At 39.0% G+C, this 27,289-nt stretch overlaps 1 protein-coding gene across 1 annotated transcript in view; it reads right to left on the bottom strand.

Annotated features, from left to right (window-relative positions):
• The window catches only part of ACBD6 (acyl-CoA binding domain containing 6), a 296,302-nt gene extending 273,194 nt beyond the window's left edge, over positions 1 to 23,108 (bottom strand). The window contains exons 1-3 of the mRNA XM_003410973.4: positions 22,551 to 23,108; positions 15,669 to 15,733; positions 12,033 to 12,129 (exon numbers count right to left, since the gene is read on the bottom strand). Coding sequence (XP_003411021.1) covers positions 12,033 to 12,129; positions 15,669 to 15,733; positions 22,551 to 22,775 — 387 coding nt within the window. The 5' untranslated portion in view covers positions 22,776 to 23,108. The remainder of the gene's footprint in view (positions 1 to 12,032; positions 12,130 to 15,668; positions 15,734 to 22,550) is intronic.
• Between the last annotated feature and the right edge of the window lie 4,181 nt (positions 23,109 to 27,289).

Raw genomic sequence — 27,289 nt, 5'->3', positions numbered from 1 at the left:
AATGATATAGGGAATAAAAGAGGAGAAACCAGTTGAAGGCAGGGGAAGGGGATAGAGTTAGTGAGTTCTATTTTGAACTTGCTGAGTTTGAGGTGACACGGCAACACTAAAGTAGAAAAGCTCAGCAAGCATTTTAATACATGAAACAAAAAGGCAAAGTGGTAGAATCCTTCAAGCCAAATGTAGCCTGTAGATGTTTGATTTGGTTATTTAAAAATTTTTTTTTGTAAAGCCTTATGGCCAACATTTAAAAATAGGAAATTTCACATAAATATCAAGATTTCCTATCAGATCTGGCACTACTGGGCCCTCACAGCAATAACTGGCTGGAGCTAAAGTCCAGTCTCCTTCTGTAAATAGGGGATGCACTCCCCTGTAAACCAGTCTCCAGGACTCTCTGTTGTACAAATTCCAATCCACTTCGTTCATTGATGTTAACCGCCTGGCACCTGAAAGCATCTGACTTCTTGACCTTTTATGTGACGCTGATATAAAAAACCGTAATACCAAATCAGGATCACGAAAAAGATCGGGGCTAAAAAATAAATTTGAAATCAACACATGCTGTGGTTAAAGCTGCAAGAATGGTAGGAGAAGCACAGTTTTGAAAGTTATCAACATAGGCGGAACCCTGAGGCAAAACAGTAAATTATACAGACTTCGAGCTTTATGATATTCCTTTCACCTCTAAAAGTGGCCAATACCAAACTCACATCCTAATTCAAAATTCACTTTCCCCATGTGTGTATACTGAATCTCTTCAATGAGATTATTCGTTCTGAACCATAAAGACTGTGTTTTCTATTTATTTTCAGGTAGTTTTTTTGAGAATTAAAATAGCATCTACATATCTACATGCTCTATAAATGCAAGCTGAATTAAACAAAGTAATCCCCTATACTGAGCATGAGTTATGCTGTGCAATTTAAGGAAACAAGAGAAGCCAGAAGAGGGTTAGAAACACACCCTAAAAGAAAAATGTAAAGGGATTAGTTTTACGTACCCCGGAAAAGACAATCAGAAGGAAATCAGAATGCTTTAAGAACTACTTAAGGAGCCTTGGTGATGCACTGGTTAAAGTGTTTGGCTGCTAACCAAAAGGTCGGCGGTTGGAATCCACCAGCTGCTCTGCAGGAGAAAGATGTGGCTGTCCGATTCCGTAAAGATTGACAACCTTGGAAACCCTATGGGACAGTTCTGTTCTGTCCTATAGGGTCTGTAAGTCAGAACTGACTCAATGGCAGTGGCTAAGAACTGCTTCTTAGCTGCCATCTAAGGTATGGTCCTGTGCTAAGGGTGGTATTATAAGTATATAAAGATGAATATGCTATAACCCTTGGCTTTGAAGACTTTACAGGCTAGGTGTTGCTGTTGTTAGGTGCCATCTAGTTGGTTCTGACTCACGGAGAACCTACGGAAAACAGTACAAAACACTGCCTGGTCCTGTTCATCCTCATAATTGCAGCTATGCCTGAGCCCACTGTTGCAGCCACTGCGTCAATCCACCTCACTGAGGGTCTTCCTCTTCTTCCGCGGACCATCTACCTTACCAAGCACGATGTCTTTCTCCAAGGACTGATCTCTCCTGCTACCATGTCCAAAGTACATTAGACAAAGTCTTGCCATCTTCACTTCTAAGGTGCTTTCTGGTTGTCCCTCTTACAAGACAGATTTGTTTATTCTTCTGGCAGTCCATGCTATATTCAGTATTCTTTGCCAACACCATAATTCAAAGTCATCAATTCTTTTTAGGCCTTCTTAATCACTGTCCAGCTTTCGCATGTGTATCAGGCGACTGAAAATACCAAGGCTTGAGTAAGGCACACCTTAGTCTTCAAGGTGACATCTTTGCTTTTTAACACTTTAAAGAAGTCGTTTGCAGCAGATTTGCCCACTGCAATACATTGTTTGATTTCTCGACTACTGCTACCATGGGTGTTGACTGTGGATCCAAGTAAAATGAAATCATTCACAATTTCAATATTTTCTCCGTTTGTCATTATGTTGCTTATTGGTCCAGTTGTAAGGATTTTTGTTTTCTTTATGTTGAGGTGTAATCCATACTGAAGGCTGTGGTCTTTGATCTCCATCAGTAAGTGCTTCATGTTCTCTTCACTTTCAACAAGCAAGATTGTGTCATCTGCATAACGCAGGTTATTAATGAGACTTCCTCCAATCCTGATGCCTCGTTCTTCATATAGTCCAGCTTCCTGGATTATTTGCTCAGCATACACATTGAATAAGTATGGTGATACAACCCTGATGCACACCTTTCCTGACTTTAAACCACGAAATATCCCCCTGTTCTGTTCAAAAGACTGCCTTTTGGTCTAAGTACAGATTCCTCATAAGCACAATTAAGTGTTCTGGAATTCCCATTCTTTGCAATGTTATCCGTAACTTGTTATGATCCACACAGTTGAAGACTTTGCATAGTAAATAAAACACAGGTAAACATCTTTCTGGTATTCTCTGCTTTCAGCCAGGATCCATCTGACATCAGCAATGATATCCGTTGTTCTGTGTCTTCTTGTGAATCCTGCTTGATGTTCTGGCAGTTCCCTGTCGATGCACTGCTGCTGTCACTTCTGAATGATCTTCAGCAGAATTTTATTTGCGACTGATATTAATGACATTGTTCGATAATTTCCGTATTCTGTTGGATCACCTTTCTTTGGAATAGGCATAAATATGGATCTCTTCCAGTCCACTGGCCAGGCAGCTGTCTTCCAAATTTCTTGGCATAGATGAGTGGGCACTTCCAACACACATCCGTTTGTTGAAACTTCTCAATCGGTATTCAGTCAATTCCTGGGGCTTTCTTTTTCAACAATGGCTTCAGTGCAGCTTGGACTTCCTTCAGTACCATCGGTTCCTGATCATATGTCACCCTCCTGAAATGGCTGAACATCGATCAATTCCTTTTGGTATGTTGACTCTGTGTATTTCTGCCATCTTCTTTTGATGCTTCCTGCGTTGTTTAGTATTTTCCCCATAGAATCCTTCAATATTGCAACTCGAAGCTTGAATTTTTTCTTCAGTTCTTTCAGCTTGAGAAATGCCAAGTGTGTTCTTCCCTTTTAGTTTTCTATCTCCAGGTCTTTGCATGTGTCATTGTAATACTTTACTTTGTCCTCTCAAGGTGCCCTTTGAGATCTTCTGTTCAGCTCTTTTACTTCATCATTTCTTCCATTCATTTTAGCTAGGCTAGGTGCAGTACTATCAAATATACAGGTTAGATGAGGTTCTTTCTCAGATAATAGTTTCAATAAATGAGAAAATGTAACTTAAAAGAATAAGCATATAGTAGCTAGAAAAAGAAACCCAACTCTATATTAATACCTGACAGTCAATAGAAATTAAATATTAATGGTGAGAAAAAAAATAAAGCGCATGCTTAGCAAAAATAAACACATATGCCTAATTATTTTTTAATATAAATTCCAAAAGTTAAGTATACTATATGTGAAGGAAACCTGGTGACACAATGGTTAAAGTCCTTGGCTGCTAACTGAAAGGTTGGCAGTTCGAACCCATTAGTGGCTCCGTGGGAGAAAAGACCTGGCAATCTGCTCCCATAGAAGTTATAGCCTAGAAAACCCTGTAAGGCAGTTCTACTCTGTGCTATAAGTTCACTATGAGTTGGAATCAACTGAATGGCACACAACAATAACATACTACATGCATGAATTTATGTACTGACTTTTAATGCATTTTCATAGATAAAAGTAAATAATGCTATAAAAACTACAGATGAATAGTAACAAGTGTTGCTAAAGGCTGCCGACAGCTAGATAACCACTTATTCAACTACTGGAAGAAAAGAGATGAAAGTGTCAGTTCTTTCATGTATGCTATTTACCTTCATGAATACACAACTATAATATAATGGATGCTAGTCAGACCAGTGAGGTGAAGAGAAGTGATGTTACTAATAAAATTCCAAGTAAATGTAAAACTTTTAAAAGATCTAAGAAGCAAAAAAAAAAAAAAAAGTAAGAGAATAAACGGTTACTCTTTTTTTTAAGAACCAAGGTATTAACAATACTACTGAAACAAATAGCCAAACCAAACTAAATCAGTTGCCATCGAGTCAATTCCACCACCTGGAGACCTCATGTGTGTCAGAGTTGAACTGGGCTCCATAAGATTTTCAAAGGCTGATTTTTCAGAAGTAGATAGCCAAGCTTTTCTTCCAAGGTACCTTTGGGTGAACTCCAGTCTCCAACCTTTCAGACGGCAGCTGAGTGTATTAACAGTAGGTACTACCCAGGGACTCTGAAACAAATAGAAGGCCCTAGAAATTTCTGAGAATAATATCAGATCTTATTTAAAATGATATTGCTCCCTCTGGTGGCTGCTATGAGTCGGAATTGACTTGACAGCGGTGGCTTTTTTTTTTTTTTGCTTGGCTGGTGGTCACAATTACTAGGTGTGAGCAGAAATGGAGGTAAGAGGCAAAGGAAACTGCAGGAACTGTCCAGGTTAACCTTCATTTGTATTATGTCGGACAAATAAATATTTGATTTACCATGACCACTTTTTAAAAAGAATTTAGAGTTTAGTGTTATGAAAGCTATATGGTAGATTAACAGAAGCAGTCAAAAGTAGATACTTCTAGGGAATAGGACTAAATGAGGGCATGGGAGTATAGGGTATGGGTCTTTAAAGTTTTGTTTCATACTCTTTCGTACTGTTTAAATTTTTATTTCCATACTCCCGTATTACTTTCGTTAAAATATTATTTACAGGGGCTGAGGGGAGGGAGGAACCAGAAGTTACTGTTTAATGGTTACTGAATTTCTGTCGAGGGTGATGAAAAAGTTTGAAAATAGATAATGATGATGGTTACACAGCATCATGAAAGTAATTAGTATCACTGAAGTGTACACTTAAAAATGGTTAAAATGCAAATTTTATGTTATATTGTTTTACCACAATAAAGAAAATTTAAAGCAGTAAAAAATTATTAGCCCAAAGAGCTAAAGGACCACATGAACTAGATGGTGCCCAGCTACCACCAAAGACCACTCTGAAAGGGATCACAACAGAGTCTCGGACAAAATGGGACAGTAATGTAGAGCACAATTCAAATTCATGAAAAAGGAGCAGACTTACTAGTCTGACTGACTGGAGAACCCCTGAGAGTATGCCCCCGGACACCCCACCAAGTCAGAACTGAAACCGTTCCCGAAGCCTACTTTTCAGATGAAGATTAGACAGGCCTATAAAACAAAATATAACAACCATGAGGAATGTGCTTCTTAATTCAGTCAAATGTACCAGACCAAATGGGCAACACCTGTCCGAAAGCAAGAAAAGAAGGTAGAAAGGGACAAGAACTGGACGAATGGACACAGGGAACCCTGGGGGTGGGAAGGGGAAGCATGCTGTCACATTTTGGGGATTGCAACCAATGTCACAAAACAATATGTATATGAATATTTGAATAAGAAATTAACTTGAGCTGTAAACTTTCACCTAAATCACAATAATACATACATATAACTTATCAGAGCCCTGGTGGTACAGTGGTTAAGAACTTGGCTACTAACCAAAAGGATGACAGTTCGAATCTACCAGCTGCTCCTTGGAAATCCTATGTGGCAGTTCTACTCTGTCCTATAGGGTCGCTATGAGTCAGAATCAGCTTGATGGCAATGGGTATATATTATTTATTGGATAAAGTAGAGAGGAATACCTGTATCTTTTTACCAAATTTACAGTCAACAAGTGTATTTCCCTTTTTCTTGAGAATAAGAGCCATCTTCTTACAATAATCTATAAGGCCCCCCATGTGCTCTGCCCTATCTCGTTTCCTACTTCTTTGCTTCTTATTCCGACACACTCATTCAGTCCTCCCTGTGGTTTCTAGAGCACACTGGACATGAACCTACCTATGGGACTTGCACTGGATGTTCCTTCTATCTGGAATGTACTGCCCCCAAATAACTGCATGGCTTACTCCCGCACTTCCTACAAACCTATGCTCAATGTCACCTTCGACTGTTTCTTGACAATCTTATTTAAAATTGTATACCTATCTCCTCATTCCCTATTACTCCCACTCCCTTCCACTTTCTCTCCACTTATCACCTTCTAGGGTCACTATGGAACCCTGGTGGCTCAGTGGTTAAGAGCTCGGCTACTAACCAAAAGGTTGGCAGTTCAAATCCACCATCCACTCCTTGGAAACCCTATGGGGCAGTTCTACACTGTCCTATAGGGTCGCTGTGAATTGGACTCAATTCAACATCAACAGGTTTGGTTTGGTTTGTTCTAGAGTCACTATGGAGTCCTGGTGGTGCAGTGGCTAAGGGCGCAGCTGCTAACCAAAAGATCAGCGGTTCAAATCCACCAGCCATTCCTTGGAAACCCCATGGAGCAGTTCTACTCTGTCCTATAAGGTCACTATGAGTCAGAATCAATTCAACGGCAACAGATATGGTTTTGGTTTAGTGCCACTATGAGTCGGAATCGACTCAACGGCAACGGGTTTGGCTCTTTGTAATATACTATACTATAAAAGATCCCTGTGTATCACAAACTGTTTGCACTCAACTGCTAACCTAAAGGTTGGTGGTTTGAACCCACCCAATGGCTTCATGGAAGAAAGGCCTGGCAATCTGCTACCGTGAAGATTACAACCAAGAAAACCCTACCATATTACAGATTAGGATAAAATTTTAATTATATATACAAAGTACATGATATTAGTCTTTTCATCAGTGAGATCTGGAGAGAGAACACTAATGTACTATAAGCAATAAGTAGGACCAATAGATATCAAAGAAGCTCAAATTTAATCATTCTGCTATTGGTACTCAAAAGCCTTTGTAAAGGACTCAAAAGAAATGGTACTCATCACACTAGTCACCTTGAAACAAGAATCTTCTCAAAAGAGCTATGGAAAATATCAGTTATTAGCTAGGAATTATGGAAGAACATTTAATTCTTTAATCTGGAAAATGTCCTCTTCTTTATCAGGCTATAAAAACACTTCTTTTGAAACAGAGTGAAAAATACAGTTTAGTGGTCCTGTTTTATATGTCATGTTATCTAAGTGCATGGATGTAGAAGTAAGGCAGCTACGTTAGAACAAGGTTACCACGGTTCAGGGAATTCACATTAAAAAGAATCTTAATCTCCCAAGTGAGTCAATTAGGTAGCAGTCAGAAATACGAGGTAACTTGGATGCAACTATTTTCCAATTTCACTGAAGTGTTTAGAAAATTGCCTTGCATATTTGTGAAAACTCATCAAATTATATACTTTAAGGGTAGAGAGGGTTAGAAACTGGCAAAACTGTCATGAAAGGAAAGACCGGAAGGAAGGAGTGGGCTGACTCAGTAGGGGGAGAGTAAGTGGGAATATGGAGTAAGGTGTATATAAGCTTATATGTGACAGACTGACTTGACTTGTAAACTTTCACTTAAAGCACAATAAGAATTATTTTAAAAAAATTATATACTTGAGATTTGTGCTTATCACTGTATATAAATTTTACCTAAAAAAAAAAAACCATAAACAAATAACAAACTTTAGTTAGTAAGTCTGCTTTTCAAAGTTGTATGGTTAGCAATTCTGAAACTACTTTCTCTGTATTCTGGGCTTGAGAAAATGAGTAAATATACTGAGGATACTGGGACTCAGATTTCTGCTGGAAAAAAAAAGCTACAAATATACAAATAGGCAAGGCTAAAGTGTACCCTGTAGTGTTGCATTGGAATTAGAAGTATCAATGTGAACTCATGGTTTTTAATATATAAACACAGATACAGGATATATATGTGTGAGCGGGTTATGCAGATGTATATATACATATGTGTGCATATATATATACACATACGTATACGTATATCTGTGTGTGTGTGTTTCTATGTATATATAGTTGTCAGTTGCCCCCAAGTATTACAGGCCAGTATCTCTTATGAATATAAAAAAAAATAGGTAACGAAAATCCTCAACACAATACTAGCAAATAGAATCTAACAACATATTAAGAGTCATACACCATGACCAAGAAGGATTTATTCCAGGGATGCAGGGATGGTTCAATATTAGAAAATCAATCAACATAATATGCCATATCAATAAAGTACAAAGTAAAAGAACCACATGGTCATCTCTACGAACACCCGCTGCCATCGAGTTGATTCCGACTCATAGCGGCCCTATAGGACAGAGCAGAACTACCCCATAGGTTTTCCAAGGAGTGGCTGGTAGATCTGAACTGCCAACAATTTGGTTAGCAGCCAAGTTCATAACCACTGTGCCACTGGGGCTCCGATCATCTCTATGGATGCAGAAAAAGCATTTGATAAAACCCAACATCCTCTCTTGGTAAAACCCTAAAGAAAATTGGAAAAGAAGGGAAATTCCTCAATAAGATTCAGGGCATATATGAAAAGCCAACAATATCCTTAAAAGAGAAAGACTGAGAGCTTTCCCCTTGAAACCGGGAACAAGACAAGGGTGCCCACTCTCACCGCTTCTATTCAGTATTGTATTAAAAGTCCTAGCCAGAGAAATAAGACAATAAAAAGAAATACAAGATTAGAAAAGAAGAAGTAAAATTCTCTCTATTCACAGATGATATGATCCTAGATATAAAAAATCCCAAAGAATCCACAAGAAAGCTTCTAGAGCTGATAGAGGAATTTAGCAAAGTTGCAGGGTACAAGGTCAACAAACAAACATCAGTTGGCTTTCTATACACAAGCAATGAGAAATCTGAAAAGGAAATTAGGGAAACAATTCCATTTACAATAGCATCTAAGAGAATAACATACCTAGGAATAAGTCTAACAAGGGACATCAAGGATTTATACAAAGATAACTATAAAACACTGCTGAATGAGATTAAAGACTTAAATAAAAGAAAGATGTTCCATGTTCAAGCATTGGAAGACTTAATATTGTTAAGATATCAATACCACCTAAAGCGATCTACAGATTCAAGACAATCTTGATCAAAATTCCAACAGCCTTCTTTACAAAAATAGAAAAACAAATCCTCAACTTTATGTGGAATGGCAAGAGGCCCCAAATAGCTAAAATAATACTGAAAGAGAAGAACAAAGTAGGAGGGCTCACACTTCCTGATTTTAAAACCTACTGTACAGCTCACAGGGTCGCTATGAGTCGGAATCAACTTGACAGCAGTGGGCTTTTTGGGCATACAGCTACCGTAATCAAAACAGCCTGGTACTGATGTAACAACAGACACAGAGACCAATGGGATAGAACTGAGAATCCAGATAGAAACCCAGACATCTATGATCAACTGATTTTTTACAAAGCTGCTAAGTCCATCAGATGGGGAAAGAAGAGTCTCTTCAATAAATGGTGCTGGGAAAATTGGATTTCAACATGCAGAAAAATGAAACAGGATCCTGGCCTCACACCAGACACAAAAAACAAACTCAAAATGGATTAAAGACCTAAATGTGCAAGCTGAAACCATAAAATTCTCAGAAGAACAAGCAGAGGCAATGCTGTCAGGCCTAGCTTTCAACAATGAAATATCTAGTGTAATAACAAAAACACAAACAGCAAAAGACAAAATAAATAAATGGGACCTCAGAAAAATTAAGTTCTTGTTCATCAAAAGACTTTACCAAAAAAGTAAAAAGACAAGCTACCAACCAGGAGAATATCTTCAGAAACCATATATCCAACAAGAATCTAATAACCAAAATACATAGAAAACTTTGACAACTTAACCACAAGAAGATAAACAACCCAATCACAAAATGGGCAAAAGACTTGAATAGACATTTCACCAAAGAGGACATTCACATAGCCACCAAACACATGAAAAGATGCTCAGCATTATTAGCCATAAGAGAGATGCAAATCAAAACCACAGTGAGATATCGTTTCACTCCGACTAGGGCGGCTAATATTAAAAAAAAAAAAATCAGAAAATAACAAATGTCTGTGAGGATATAGGAAAAATGGAAACCTTATCCATTGCTGGTGGGAATGCAAAATGCTATAGCTGTTCTGGAAAAGAGTGTGGTGGTTCCTTAGAAATTGAAAATAGAACTACCATGTGACCCAGCAATTCCATTCCTAGGTATATGTTCAAAAAACTTGAAAGCAGAGACTCAAAAAAAGACTTGTACACCAATGTTCATTGCAGCACTATTTACAGCAGCCAAAAGGTGGAAACGACCTAAGTGCCCATCAACAGATGAATGGATACACAATATGTGGTACATACATACAATGGAATACTACTCAGCCAGTAGTAGAAATAAAGTCTTGACGCACATTATAGCATGGATGGAGCCTGAAGACATTATGCTGAACAAAATAAGCCAATCACAAAAGGACAAATATTATATGACCTCACTTATATAAACACAAAAGAACAGGCAAATACATAGAGACCAAAGTTTATTAGTGGTTACTAGGAGCAGGAGGGAGGAGGAAAAGGGGGGTTAACAGTGACAGAAAAATTGCATTGACTAAGGGTGGAGTTGCATGACCGATTATTTTAATTGCAGTCAATAAGTTGTATAACTAAAAACTTGAATTGGCAAAAGTTGTGGAATAGATATATTTACGACAATGCCAAAAAATAAAAATGAGTAGCTGCTTGTGTACAACCAAACACCTCATAGGATTTGGTTCCTTGGTTTAGAGGTTTAGGGTCATGGTTTCATGGGATATCCCAGCTAACTGACCTAATAATGTGTTTAGCGCTTCTGTTTTACCTCCTAGTTTGTTGCGTGGTGCCTGCGGTCTTAAAAGCTTCCAAGCAATCGTCCAAGGCAAAACAATTGGTCTCTACTCACCTGGAGCAACAGAGGAACATGGAGAGACAGGAATAAGAGGGAGGAGGATAGGGAATGTGTGGCTAAATGCATCCAAAAGCAACTGCCTCCTTTGCAATGAGACCAGAAGAACTGGATGGTGCCTGGCTACCATTACTGAGCATTTCGATTAAAGATTTCTTAGAAGAATCCTGACCAAAAGGGGGGAAATGGAGAACAGAATTTCAAACTGTCATGGACTCTAGACTTTCTGGAGCTATGGATGGTGGCTGAACCCCTAAAACTATTGCCCTGAGATAATCTGTAAGCCTTACACCAAAAATATCCCCTGAAGTCATCTTAAAACCAAACAACAGTTTAGCTTAACTAGTGAAAAAGATCTGCCTTGGGAATTATGCTCTTTTAAGAACTATCTATATGGCATCAAATTGACAACGGCAACACAAAAGTCTAGATAGAAACCTTAGGGGACAGTGAGTTTGTGTTAAAAAGGGTGAGAATGGTTGCACAACTCAAAGAATATAAACAATGTCACTAAATTGTACATGTAGAAACTGTTCAATTGGTGTATGTTTTGCTGTGTATTCTCAAAACATCAGCAAAATAAATAAAATTTAGGAAAAAATTTTTAGTAAAATAGCAACTTCACCTTTTAAAAATTCTTTCTATATGCTTTCAAAGGTTCTCCAATAAGTATACTTAAAAAAAAAAAAGGGTATATGTAAATGAACAATATCTGATACCTCCAAAGTCCACGGTAATCTTTTCTTCCACCGGACTCCCTAGCACTTGTGTTATATGTTTAATCTTCTCCAGCCTTCTTTAAGCTACACAGTAACAGAAACCATGTCTTATTCATCTTTTATCCCTATCAATAAGCATTGTGTACTTGCACAGAGGGTACTCATTGAAAAAAAAAATCCAAAAAACTTTCCTTTTCCCAAGATAACGATGATCTCAAGTTAAATTCTTTCAAATTCTGAAACGAATTCAGTTTTTACATGATTGGAAATTATTATCTTTTAATAATTCAATACAATTCAGAGAAATTCTCAGTATTAGTAATTGGCTATGCTAATATTTAAGCAATAGTATTTTTAGATAGGTAAATGTTGCATTGATTTTATAATTTTTTGAATTGAGAAAAAAAGCTTTGGGAATGTTATTTATGCCTAAGTTTAGTTTTAAAAATGCGAAAGAAAGATGGTATGTTTTTAGAAAGTATCATTTACAATCATTAAGTCTTACCTGAGGATTCCAACCTGGATCTAATTTTTTAACTACTGCGATATATTCCTGCATTGCTTGGCTGGGGCTTGAATCACCAAGTGCTTTCCATGCTTCCCTATGGTACAGAATATCCAAAATGACCTGTCATTAACTACGTAATTAACATAAAAAGCATATTTTTTATTAATAAAAATAACTTACACATTTTAACAATCTGGGGATCTTGAGATAATAAACCATGGATGAGCAGCCCTTTCTTTTTGCATTTACATTGGTCCATAATGGTTTTTTGACCTCCCTTTCCCTCATGGCCCTACCTGACAAGCCTTTTTAGACATTTCTTCCTAATCATCCTCCTCTATGATATTTTAATGACACAGATACCCAGTAACTCAGTGCCGTCGAGTCAATACACTGCATATTTGTTAAATTTTAAGTGACTATAAACCACTGTACACCCCCATCTATCAGTTTGTCATGCTGTGATGGCTCACATGTTACTGTGATACTGGCAACTACGTGGCTGTTATTTTAAATACCAGTTGGGGTTACTTGTTGGGGACAGGTTTCAGCGGAGCTTCCAGACTAAGACAGGCTAAGAAGAATGGTCTGGTGCTCTACTCCCAAAAATTAACCAATGAAAACCTTATGGATCACAGTAGAACACTGTCTGCTAGCTTGCTTTGGACACGTCATCAGGAGGGATCAACTGCTGGTGGAGGACATGATGTTTGGTGAAGCAGAGGGCCAGTGAAGGTGAGGGAGGCCCTTGGTGAGATGGACTGGCACAACAGCCACGACAAGGGACTGGAACATGAAGGTGATCATGAGAATGGCCAGGCAACATTTTGTTCTCTTGTACATAAGGTCATCATGAGTAGGAGTCAACTCGGTAACAGCTACCTACCTACCTAACTACCTATCTATAAACTATTTTAATATCTAGGATTTTATTACTCGCCCCCAAAACACAATTTTCACCCTTGCTGAGAACGCATGGTCCATAAACCAAGAGAGGTAGTTCTCATCAGCAGTCCCCGGGTGGTGCCAACAGTTACATGCTCAACTAACAGCTGAAAGGTTGGCAGTTCGAATCTACCCAGAGATGCCTTGGAAGACGGGCCTAGTGATCTGCATCCAAAAGGCCAGCCTTGACAACCTTACAGGACAGTTCGACTCTGCACACACGGAGTTGCCATGAGTCAGAATCAACCGGACAGCATCTAACAACAACAGCATCAGTGGTGTAGAAACTAATCATCACACAAAATACTCCCTGGGAAAATGCTTCCAGATTTCTTACTTCAGGTGCAAGAAAGATACCTTCTCTTTCTGTGTTATCTCATCTATAAGCTACAAGTAGTGAATCCTGAGGCCTCGGCCAGGGACTTCAGAAGTGAGGGGTGGTAAGTGCAGAGATAAGAATACTAACGAGTAAAATGGTAGGGACTTCTTACAGTATAAATACCAAGAGTAATGTTTTAGTCCTGAGCCTCCTTCTAGGTCAACCCTTTCTGTTTTTCTACAAGCTGCTAGGATAGGCCTCCTTCTTGGTTTTTCCCTGCCAATTCTTTCTACTCCCAACCAGGGTCTCTCTATCTCCCTGACCAACTGTAAAACAGAACTCAGTCCCATAGTTTTTTCGGTTTTTTCACTACCTTTCTGCTCCTATGAGGAATATGACATCCTTTCTGAGGTTTTCTAAACTTATTTTTACTAAATCTCCTGAGAGTTACTTTTATAAATTGTAATACTTTACATGTATTTTATACACACACACGCTGATATATATGAATATGACATATATATGTATACGGCATGTATCAAACTCAGGAAACATAAAATAAATATTATCTAATATATAGACCATATTCAAATTTCAGTATTACTGTCCCAATAATGTCCTTTATAGCTTTCTTCCCCCAGACCATAAACCAGTCAAGATTCACACATAGCACTGAGTTCCATGTATTATTAGCCTTTTTTTTCTTTCATGATATTGACCTTTTCTAAAACTGTTTTACCAAATATCTCTCAATCTGGATTTGTGATTGTTTCCTCACCTATACAGTGTTCTTGCCAAAAATGGTTCATCATGATTAAAATGGCAAAAGCAATATATATGGATGGTATGTTCTTTACAATGCATCACGTCAGGGGCACATGATGTCAGTTTGTCCCATCAACAGTGATAAGACTGATGACTTGGTAAAAGCAGTGTCTGCTAGATTTCACCTTTGTAATTAGTAAGCAAACTGTGAATCAGACTGTAAATATTGTTCCCCAATAGTTTTTCATCTAATGGCTTTAGCATCCATTGATGATTCTTACCTGAATTAATTATTATTATAGTAGTCGTGAAGCCCTGGTGGTGAAGTTGTTAAGAGCTACCACTGCTAACCAAAAGGTCGGCCGTTCAAATCTACCAGCTACTCCCTGGAAACCCTATGGAGCAGTTCTACTCTGTCCTACAGGGCTGCTGTGAGTCAGAATCAACTCCATGGCACACAACAACATGATGGATATAAAATCTAAACTTTTTTTAATTGCTAAAAACAATGGAGAAACAGGCAGGGTATAGGAAAAAACAATGGTGAAACTCTAAAATTTCATAAATTAAAAAAAAAAAACCAAACCCATTGCTGTCAAGTCGATTCTGACTCACAGTCGCACCCTACAGGGCAGAGTACAACTGCCACATACTTGGACCCTATAGACAGAGTAGAACTGCCCCATATGGTTTCCAAGGCACACCTGATGGATTTAAACTGCCAACCTCTTGGTTAGCAGCTGTAGCTCTTAACCACTACACCACCAGGGTTTCCAGACTTTGAGTAGCATTACTCTAGAGTGTAAAGTTAGAATTCATCGTTCTTAGCACTTCCTCTCTCAACAGCCGCAGTCCATCTTTGTTCTTTTTTTTTTAACCCAACCTTCTATACTTCTTTTAATTCCAGGGCTGAGGCTCCAAAAGTCCTCCTTTCTATAACGAAGGTTCTCTATTGTATGCAATTTCTCTTTTTTAACATAGACAAGGTAAGAGAAGATAACCTGCTGCCATCGAGTCGATTCCAACTCATAGTGACCCTATAAAACAGAGTAGAACTGCCCCACAGTTTCCAAAGACCACCTGGTGGATCTGAACTGCCAACCTTCTGGTTAGCAGTCGTAGCACTTAACCACTACACCACCAGGGTTTCCTAAGATAAGGCCTCATAAATGATAAGAGGGAGCATTTGAGTTAGAAGCAAAAAAAAAAAAAAAAAATGAGACTACAATCATTTGTTACATATTCAGAGTAAGAATCAGTATCTGTTGTTTTCTCCTCCTTCCAAAAATCCCTTTAAAGGGGAAAGGTGGTAACCCATTAGGCGCTGTATGATAGGAAAGGAAAATCGGAAGCAAGAACTCTCTAAGAAGCTATTTGTATGTAAAGCATGTATGTCTGTCGTGAACATCAGGGCATAAGAATCCCTTAGGAGATTTAGCTAAAATCGGATTCTTTTAATCTCTTTCCCAATTGCCTGTCATTAATACAGTCTATAGCAGAGAGATTAATATAAAAATAATTCTTTAATCTGCTCACTACTTTCTAATTCCTAAACACCTAAATCATTTCCAACAACTTCATCAGAGATACCAAGGATTTCTTACCATTTTTGCTTTCCTTCAAAATCAAAGAAGCTTGGTTTAGGAGTATTGCAACTTCCAACTGTGACCTAAGTGAGGGGGGGAAAAATTCAAGAATTTATTTTTCAAAGAAATGCCTGAAAAATTTATTTTCAAGGTTATTATGTATATTTAGTAACTACAGTTTAGAAAATATTTACATCAATATAGAATAACAAAATTTAACAGCCTTTGCAAAAGCAACTTAAAAAAAAATTTAAATACAGGCTGCTTTGGCTTGCTGCATAAAACAACTGTTTTCTAATATTGTAATAAAGAAAAAATATAGGTGACACATAGTTGCATTCCTAAATTAGTAGACAAACTATATATATATAAAATAAATTATAGATGTAGATTATATCATCCTTATTACCATTTATAATACAGAAGAATTTTTAAACAAGCAATTAAAGTTCAGTTATAAGAATTCATAATATTTTTTTACCAATTCTTAATACTATCAGCATTTCAGCGCTCCGAAATTCCAGGATAAAGTGCATTATTTTAAAAGTGCCCTATCACGAATTTCAGCAACGTAAGTTTAGATGCCAAGAGCCGTGCAAAAACAATTTCAAGTACTTCTCAACAATATAAATTTTATCTATTCCACAATAATCCTCTCTTATTTATGGTCAACATCTACTTATAATCCCCAAATGACATCTGTAGCGTGATTATTTCATTGCGAATAAGCATAAATGAAATTTACAAAAGTACAAATTTACTATACAGCCCGAGTCCCTTTGCCAGAAGTATCTCATAGCACTTAGACTATCTATCTCTTATGACACTTTTCATTTTCTACTTTGTGCTGGAAAGTTTTGTGTAAAGTCTCATCTTTTCATTACAACAGAGCCTCTAAGGAGCTGTTCTTAACTCACCCACAGCACCTGATACAATGTCTAACTTAAGGTAATAAAAAATGTTGACTGAGAGAGAATTGAGGAACGCTGGACACTACGGCCCTTAGACACTCTTCTAACTTGGAACTGAAGCCACTCCTGGAGATCACCTTCCAGCCGAATAATAGACAGGCGTATAAAATAAATAATAACACCCATGAGGAAAGTGCTCCTCAGAACAATCATCTGTGTAAGACCAAAAGGACAACACTGGCTCAAAAGCAAAGATGAGAAGGCAGCGAGGGGCAGGAAAACTGGACAAGAGGAAATGGGGAACCCAGGGTGGTAATGGGGACAGTGCTGAAACATCTCGGGGGGATGGCAACCCATGTCACAGAACAATATGTGTGAAAATTATTGAACGGGAAACTAATTTGCTCTGGAAACCCTCATCTAAAGCACAATGTTTGCTGGATATAGAATGAGGTATATTAGACACGTGTTCGACAAAATATCTACTTTCACTAATCCTAAATGCTATAATCTGATCCAATCTACCTACTTGGGGACCTTGCCACTACCTCCTATTACTCTCACACACTTGAATTTTGCTAAAATCAAACTGATCCCTTCACCCAACCAGATTGTTCCGCTCCCTGCCTTAAGGATCTCTGGTTCTGTTTTGCACCTGCTATTTCCCTCACCTGAAATGCCTTCCCTTTTCTCAGCTTTTCAAAGTGTTACAACCTCCTTCAAGTCCCACTCAGAGCTCAGGTCCTAAGAGCGCTTTCAGTCTGCAGTGATCTCATTCATCTCTGAATTCATTACAATCGTCATTTCTATCATCTGCTTAGGAATTAATCACATGACCATGGCCCTCTGGCTGTTATTAAAATGTACTCTTATACAGGAAAAGCCCTGCTGTGTGGGACAGAAAGAAAAAAGGGTAAGAGAGAAAAAAAAAGGAGGTATATATCTTGAACAGTCACCATGGATCAAAAGCTTCACATACATTATCTCAGATGGGTCACACAACTAATCCTGTGAGGTGTGCCATTACACATTCATTTTATAAATGAAGCCAGAGATGCTCAAGACAGTTGTCTCAGTTCACACAGCAGAAGTAGTAGAATCAGGATTTGAATCTAGCACAGTTCGACTGCAAAGCCCAATATTCCTTTATTACACCACTCTGCCTTACACACTATACAGAATCTGGGTTTCAGATCTTGGTATCTCTAAAATCACTTGAACTACTAAATTGTTAGAAACATGAAATGAGATAAGCTATGCCAATATAAAGCATCATAAAAACAGCAGTTATTACTATTTTTATTTTTTATCCAGACATCAGCCAATGGCAGAAACAAATACCAATATCTGTTATCCATTTCTCCTATAATAATGGGAGTGTCTGCTGGACACATGGCCATCTGGCTAAACATTTGTGGCCATGCAAGGACACCCTGGTGGCACAGTGGTTAAGCAGTTGGCTGTTAACCGAAAGGTCAGCAGTTTGAACCCACCAGCCACTCCGCAACAGAAAGATGTGGCAGTTGCTTCTTTAAAGATTTACAGCCTTGGAAATCCTATGGGGCAGTTCTACTCTGTCCTACAGTGTGGCTATGAGTTGGAATCACCTCCACGGCAATGCGCTGGGTGGCCATGAAACTTCTGTCTAGGCTCTGGGGATTGGATATGTGTGTAAGTGATACTCCTTTAAAAAAAGGGCAAGGGGGGAACTTGTCTTCTGCTGTCTTTTGCCCTGACTAGAACATGCATGTGGTAATAGCAAGCCACCTTTGGCCATGGAAAAATGACCTTAGGGCAGAGCTTCTAAAACTTTTAGAAATTGAGGACCCCAAAAAGCTCTTGTTTATGTGGGTTATATCCATCAATATTTACCATGTTAAAAATTAACCTGAGACATTTAAAGAATACGTATTGATTCATTTAAAATAATAAGCCTGCTACCTATTAACATAAATCACAAAATTTTATGAAAAAGCAACTCTATATTCTAAAACAAAAAAAAAATTCAGTGAGAAAAGTGGCATTGTTTTACATTTTGTAAATCTCTAACATCTGCTTTAGTAGAAGGGAGATGAATTCTCATACATAGTTCTGCATTCACTCTGTCGTAATACGCTGTGTTGGCGAAGCATGTGAAGAAAATCTGACTTCACACAGATATGTTACTAACCCACCCCCTTCGAGTCGATTCCAACTCATAGCGACCCTACAGGACAGAGTAGAACTGCCCCAGAGGGTTTCCAAGGCAGATTCAAACTGCCGACCTTTTGGTTAGCAGCTGTAGCTAAACCACTATGCCATCAGGGTTTCCAGTATGTTATTAGGAGAAGGAATATTTTAATAGGCTTCTCAGATACAGTTCGATTCTTTGATACTATGCCAAAACTTTAGAGTTGGTTGTAATGTAGAATCTGAAATCATATGAATAAATTTTTCATGATCTATTACATCAAAGTCCATTGGCCTGACCTGTACTTTGGATGGATCTGTTACCCACGCATGACTTTGTAACATCAGTATTGGTCTTTTGGAAAATACTGGTTCACTAAGTTATACAGTTTCCAAATGTTGACAAATTTCATTATATAAAAGCAAAAGTTCATATTCATTAATATCACCACTGATCTCATGAAACAAAAAAAATCTTGAAGTACTGAGAAGCTGTCAAGCTCATGGATACAGATTTTCCAAGCTTCCAATCTTTACTTGAAAGCTCAAATTTTATCATTGACAACAATACAATTACATAGCTGTTTCTCTTGAAGGGAGAGGCTTCAAGAAAATGTCTGCCAAACATCCAAATTTGAATAAGCATAGTTTATCTGTGAGATGTTCTCTTAAGTAAAAATGATATTCCATGAAAAAGGCAGATAGTTAAGGTTGCAACTCAATAATTACGTAAGTGTTTTTGCTCAAAATAGCCAACATAATGCAGAAGCGCTTTATATACACACAGTACTAAAAAACACTTGTACTCAAGGGTTAGTATTTAATAAAAAGCAATAATTTTGACAGCTTCTTCAAAGACATTTTTAAGTGAAACTGGTTTTTTGTTTTGTAACTCTTGAGTACATGGCAGTAAAAAAAAAAAAAAAAAAAAAAGAACTGCTCATACACTGTGCTGCCACTATCCTGAGTCAAGCTAAGACACCGGCAGTTTTATCCACCACGACAGCGTAGGAAAAAGGCAGATAAAATCTTACTATTATTACGAAAATATTTTTGACCTTGTAGATCCCCTGAGTTGCAGGGCTTCTCAGGGTTCTGTGGGCCACAATTTGAGAAGTACCGCCTTAGGGGAGATGGCTGAACACAAGATAGAAATGGCTTAGGTCCCTGGATGATCTCAAGAAGCAGGCCCCAGATCACCTAACTCCAGACCATTACATGAGATGAAAATAAAAGTTCAACAACTGACCCTGTGTGCTAATTGACACACAAGCTTTTTGAATTCCCAAATTCAATGAATAGTTCTGGACCCAGAAAAGACTGCGAAAATAAAATTACAAGATTTTAGGGCATCATGACTAGCCGTTTCCCTATCATTGGATAATGAATCATAAGCTATAAAGGAGAGTTTAAAAACGTACCACTTCAACAGAACATCTGAACCCTGCTCTCTCTGATATATATTTGATACATCCAGTGCCCTCAGAGCAGAATATTTCAACAAAGGCTTCCAAGGACAGATGCCAGTGAATCAAATGTCCCCAGGTTAAAAGCAGGAGGACAGGCTGAGTATTCTCACTTGTGCTGGTGCTATAGGCCCCTATAAAATGAAGTCAGCAGGAGTTTAAAACTTTCATCGCCCTAGAGTCTTCACAGGTGTCAAGTGGTTATGTTTTGCTGGCAGAGTTGTAGGCTAATCGACAGAGGGACCAAAAAAAAAGTGAACTGGTTTGATTTTTTTTAAACTTCATTTAAAGATGATTTTGGAACCACAGACATACGTGAGGCTAAAACAGTTATTATGTTAGGTAAGTTTAGAGCTCAGCCTAAGAAATTAAGGTTCATATCTCCGCTTGTTTGTATCATCTTCCTGCCTGACCACCTTACCTCATTCATTCAGCCTACAAAACAGGGTGCTATCTGGAATTGAAAATGTTTTAAAGAAATGGTTTTATGAGAAATTCTGATCCACTGTGCAGGCATTATATTGGACTTACAACTTCGTTATTCTATTAAAGATGCTATTGTTAAAAATGAAATATTTATAACAGACTGATGAAAACTGTAACCCAGCATCATGCCTAAGCAAGCACAATCTGATTCTCCAGTAATGAAGAATTTTATTTTCGGATACAGAATATCTCCAAACACCCTGAAATCAAGTTCTGGAAATGGTGAAGATCGCTCTTCCTTCAGACTGTGGGGATGAAGTGAGTATACCTGAGACAGAATGGTTATAAGCTGACAGGTTATTGTAGTTCACTGGTGACTCAGAAATCAGGCATTTAATAATGATGATGCTAATATCAATAAATATACATTCTATAAAGAATAAAGAACTTCTCTAAGGAATTTGGAGAAAATTAGTCTTGTATTGCTCAGAGAATCGTCCATCAGTCACACATGTGCCACAGTGCTCAGTAAATACGTGTTACATAATCAAAGGTTTCAGTCTAATGTTGTTAGAAAACAGTAAATGACTGAAGGGTAAATAAATATCCAGACCTTTTGCAAAAAACAACCTCCAAAGCCAGTTTTGGGGGCAATTTTCATTCAACACTGTGATTTATACCATTTGTACCTACAGCTATATCTCTCAGGCCACATTAACTGATATTCAGAATAATCATCACCAGTCTTCAAAATAAAGTCCATCTCTATTCAGTATATTCAGTTTAAGAACACAGGGAAAATGTATAATTATATCTTTTAGAATGATTTCCATCAACAAAAGTTAAAATACAAGAGACCAAATAAAGGTTAAAAATATATATATTTTAATAAAATAAAATGGGCTATTATCCAGCACTCCCTCCAAACAGCCGGAGTTTACCTGAACTGTTATTAAACTCTTGCACTGATTTGCTATTTGTTCACATCTAGACCCTCCAAGTACTCTGTAAGCCTCTGGAGGGCAAGTAGCGCCAAGCTTTTGCTTCTGCATTGCATTCCCTGTAGGCATAATACTTGGTTTGCAGATAAAGATGCCAAACAAATATTTGTTGATTTATAATGCAATTATTTTTCCTTCCATCACCTAACCAGTTATTCTTTGACTGATAAATTAAACATGTCTTATATGAATTACTCATTCATTTACCCATACATATTTCCAGGTAAAGTTCAGCACCTTAGACAGAGGAGATATAATCTAGTTCTAATTTATTTGTATGACCCTGGGCAAGTTACCTACCCTCTTTGGGCTCTGGTTACTTTTTCTATAAAAGAAGGGGATTATCTGATCTGGTCTTTACTAGATCTAAACTTTTTATGATTGTATCTAACAGAAACATTCAGCCAAAACCTAAGTCTAAGGAAGTTAGGATTAAAAATAATAATAATAAATAACAATAATAAAAGTAGTATTTTGTTTTTGTATTGTACAATTCTATTTATTACAATCATGTCATTCTCCTGGATTGCAAAGATTTTTATTAACATTACCATATGTATTTCCATCTAACCCTTTGGCAATAGCGACTGATAAATCTTATTTTATCACCCTTATTTTGTAAAGGTTAAGGCTCCTGGAAGCGTATGTGCAAGGTCACTGAGCAAGTCGGAGAAGACAGAAAAACTGTCAGTGTCCAACCAAATATCACTCCCAGGAGAGTACACTGGGCCTTCCCATGACCAGAATGATGCTAATCCCCAGCAGATGACTAAAACACAAAACAAACACACATAAAAACCCAAAACACACACACACAGAAACTCCATTACACCTACCCATTAACCATGCAGGGTGTTACCGGTTTTTGGAGGAAAGAGAAGGCCCCCTTGTCTCTCTCCCACAGCCACCCCTTCCCTGCGACTTTACCTGCTTGTATCTGGCATACAGGTAGAGGAGCTGCTCCCTGCTGGCCACCTGAATCAGGCCTTGGAGGTGCGCTGCAGCCTTCTCGAACAGCTCTGTCAGGCTCCTGGATGCCTCGGTCTCGGGGCTCTGGAGGGATCCACCGACATCACCGGAGTCGTCCCCCGAGCTCAGCTCCCCGCCGAGGCCGCCCATGGTGGCCCCCGTGGGCAGGAATGGCGAGGCCATGTCACCTTGCTCGGTCCGTCCTCTACGTCGGGTCTGTCCTCCTCAGGACGGGTGTACCGCCAGCTCGGGGGCCTCGGGGACCAGCCTCGGTCCTCAGCCGGAGCCCGAGGCGGACCCAAGCTCACCTGCTCCGCGCTCCCTCACGGAACTCTGCCTCGTCCCACTTCCACACCTGGGCGCGCACGACAGCCGCTGCTACGCTCCGCAGCTCCCTCCCGGCTGATCCGGCCTCCCCGCCTTCCCTCCGGCCAGCGGAGCGCTCAGGCTCGCAGCAGGTCCCTCAACGGCGCGGAAGGCGGGACGCAGCGGAGCTCCCAGGTACCGGAGCCCATGCAGCGCGCGGCGGCAGGACAGGCCTGCGGAGGGGCGGGCGGAGGCGGGGCAGCCTGAGCGCTGAGCTCGCGGCCGGGCACGTGCCCGGGGCTGCGCGCGGCGACGTGCGGCGCGCTACTGGTTTGGCCCTGCTCAGCGCTGGTAGGGGAAGCGGGGCGGGCCTACGGTGGACGTCTTCCCCTGCAGAGAACTCGGGGGAGCTCGCTGGGGGAACGTTGCTGGACACAGGGTCATCGGCGGTTGGGGCGTTCGTTAATCGTTTTGTTGAAATTCGTAGTCACAGACTCCGGAACCCGTCCTCGGAATGGGTCGTCGGTGCCGGGGGCGTGGGAGAAGGAGGCCATCTATTCGGTAGTGTAGCGGTCTGAGTAGAGTCGCGGGAAACAGAAAGTGAGAACCAAGGTTCCGCTTGTGCCCGCCTCTCCACCGCTGTGGCCAGCACGCCCCAAACGGGCGCGGATCCCTGCGCGCACATGTGGTGCTTAAGGGTTTTCCTGTGTTTTGAACGTATGGGATTGGTTTGCGTGTCTTACTTTCCACACCTGCCGAATCCTTCAATTCTCAGAGCTCTAAAATAAGCTTAACTGGGATCCCTTCCCTTGGCACCAGTCTCTTCCGAACTCAGTCTTCGTAGCTGTGCTTTGTAAACAGTATGAAGTGAGACCAGAAAAATACGACATAATTCTGTCCTAAAGAAACTTTTAAAAAATGCAAAAACTATGGCATTAATAATAATGGTTAACATTTACTGAGTGTTTCATTATGTCCTAAGTGGTGGTGTAAAAAAAGAAAAAAAGGTACTGTATTCACTTAGTACTCAAAACACTCTAATAAGCATCATAAGAATGGTAGAAAGTGTTATAAAGAATGGTTATTGCTCATTCTGTGAAAAAAAACTTGTTGCCGTTGAGGCGGTTCTGACCCATAGCGACCCTATAGGACAGAGTAGAACTGCCCCATAGGGTTTCCTACGGGATTTGAGCTGTCGATCTGTTGGTTAGAAGCCTGAGCTCTTAACCACTGAGCCACCAGAGCCTCGTTGACCATTTAGGGTTAGACTTTAGACAGGTGAACGAAGATAAGGACAGGACGAGGGAACAGAGTGAAAGAAGGCAGGAAGGTGAGACAGCTTGGATCAGGATTAAACAAACATTCCTTGAGTGCCCAGAAAGTGCCACAGTTATTCCCTGCCCTCAAGACACTCAGTCCAGTTAAGGAGTGGCTGATAAAATGAACACACTTCTGCAATCAAATAGTGATAATAATAATAATAACGACGTATTGGGTCTCTTACCGTTTAAGGGACTCAATCCTTACTACATAGGTACTGTAATTTCTATTTTACAAACAGGAAATAGAGTAGTTAAGTAACTTGCACAAGGGTGCACAGCTAATAAATAGAGGAGCAAGGAAAAAGTCAAATCTGTAAGTTATTTTGGTTAGATAATAGAAGATGAAAAGTAGATGGCGGAAGATGGGGACAGGGTGGACATTAATATTTCCGTTTCTGGAATTTTTATTAGAAATGGGAATTATGTTATCAGATGCCTTTTCTCCCTTAATCTTTGAAATTATGTTAATAGATTTTTTATTTTAATGAATTGTACTAATAGTAATAAATGAGTCAATTTTGCTGAATTATGTTAATAACTAACATTGATAAATTAATAATGATTTTAATTTATTAATAGATTTCCTAGTTTGGAATGCTACTTCTTTTCCTGGAACAAATTTATTGTAGTCCTGGTCATGCTTTTTTTTTTTTTAAATCTCGTTCCATTTGCTAGTATTTTCTTTAGTATCTTTGATCTTTAGTATCTTTGAATCTCTGTTTAAAGATGGCATTGTCTGGAAGTTTTCCTTTTTGTTGTATCCTTTCTCAATTTTGTATCAGGATAATAGTAACCCTTGCATTTGGAAGTTTTCATCTTTTTTTTGGGGTATTCTGGATCAGTTTAAATAATGTGGGAAATAGACGAACCAGAATTCTCATACATTGCTGATGGGAGTTTAAATTGGTACAGCTACTTTGGGAAGAAGTTCTAAAGCTGAACACAAGAATATAACAGTTGTACCTAGCAGGAGTGCATACATGCATTCACCAAAAGACATGCAAGAACATACATAACAGCACTATTCCTAATTGCCCAAAACCGGACCCTCCCAAATGCCCGTTAACAGAATGGATAAACTGGCGTGTTTACACAATGGAATACTACTCAGTAGGCAGAATGAACTAATTCAAATTATACACAACATGAATAAATCTCATAATATTGAGCCCAAGAAACCTGACACAAAAAGTACATACCGTGTCCTTCCATTTATATAAAGTTCAAAATTAGGCAAAGCTAATACGTGGTACTAGAAGTGAAGATAGCAGTTAGTCTTGGGTTTGGTACCTGGAAGGAAGGGTGTACAAAGGGGGCTTCTGGGATGTTGGGAATGTTCTATTTCTTGATCGAAATACAGGTTACACAGGTGTGTTCACTTAATGAAAAGTGACTTAAAATTGTGTACTTTTCTGTATGTACATTATATTGGGATGAAAAAAAATTCTTAAATAATATGTGAGAAAGGAAAAAAAAAAACAACCCTGACATTCAGAAGCTGGCCTGGCACTCACAGCTAGAACATATTACTCTCCTATTGGTTAGAAACAGTCTCACAAAATACCAACCTCAGACAAGATCACTCTGAAACCATGATAAAATGAGACAAAGCAAGGCACTTCGTAAGTTTGTCTCAGCACAGACAAAAACAAGATCACTGTGCCACCCACAAAATAACAAACTTCCCTTTGCTCAGCCCAAATGGGTGACTGCTACATCTTTATAAATCACAGCTTTGTTTTCATGCTGGCCTCTCCATGTTGTTGTGTGTCATCAAGTCTATTCTGACTCATAGCAACACTATAGGACAGGGTAGAACTGCCCCCATATGATTTCCTGGGCAGTAATCTTTACAGGAGAAACCCCAGTGGCATGGTGGTGAAGTGCTCTGGCTGCTAACCAAAAGGTCAGCAGTTTAAATCCACCAGGTGCTCCTTGGAAACTCTATGGGGCAGTTCTACTCTGTCCTACAGGGTCACTATGAGTTGGAATCAACTTGAAGGCAGCAGGGTTTTTTTGTTTTTTTTTTTTTAAATCTTTACAGGAGCAGACTGCCAAGTCTTTTTTCTCACGGAGTGGCTAATGGGTTCAAACTGCCAACCTTTAGGTGAGCAGCTGAGCACTTAACCATTGTGCCACCAGGGCTGCTTCTCTCTATATAAAAAAAAAGATAAGATTTATTGTGATATATAGAATTGCCCGGTTTTCTGATAGCATCCCATCTATAGCACTTCTCTGCTTCCTTGGAGTCTCCCTCAAATCACAACCTAAACCCAAATCCTGTGATATGTTCTTTCTTACCTTGTTACTGAGACTGTCTATGCTTCTCCATGGTGTGTGTTCTCCCTCACTGCAATGAGTAACACAGTCCAAATTGACTAACTACAAGTGAGTTCCTGGTGGTGTCTGGATGAAGGGCATTGACAATTGAGAACATTTGATTTCTTGAAGATTCTATTAAAACCTAAAAATGTCAGAGTCTGGTAACTTTGATAGATCTTTTAGAAGTAAATGTTTCCATGCAGGAATTCCTTCTCAGTATTTCTTGGGAAATGTCTTTTTGAATGCCAAGAAAAATCAGCTGAGAACTCAGGAAACCAGTACAAAATATTGTAATTCTCCTGTGAGAATTAAAGCTTAACAATACACATAGAGAGGTTTTTGATCCAAAGGAATCCACTGACAAGTCAAAAGCAAGAGCAGGAAATGCTGACACATGGAACCTTAAAGAACCAAAGAAAGTAGCAGGCAGGAGAGAACTGGTCAAGGTCTAATTAGTCTTGCTTTTAGTGGTTGCCATATTGTACATGTGTGTTCAGGGGTACCTCTGCTGCTAACAGGGAGTCATTCTTGCACATGAAATAAGTATTAATAAGTTTATATGCATACTGTATACAAATTCTATCAGTGGTGCTCTAAGAACAAGTTTTGAAAGCAAAATAGGTCCTTAAACTAGCAATTTCTTTCACTGATTGTGTGTAGTACTGTTAACCTTGCTGGAAGAACTGAATGTTACATTATTAGAATACTGTCCAACAATGCTTGCTGGCACTTCTCGGTGTTTATATA

Source organism: Loxodonta africana, chromosome 25 (genome assembly GCF_030014295.1).
Source record: "Loxodonta africana isolate mLoxAfr1 chromosome 25, mLoxAfr1.hap2, whole genome shotgun sequence".
Lineage (NCBI taxonomy): Eukaryota > Metazoa > Chordata > Mammalia > Proboscidea > Elephantidae > Loxodonta > Loxodonta africana.
Note: the sequence above shows the minus strand (reverse complement) of the source record. Positions and strands in the feature narration are given on the sequence as shown.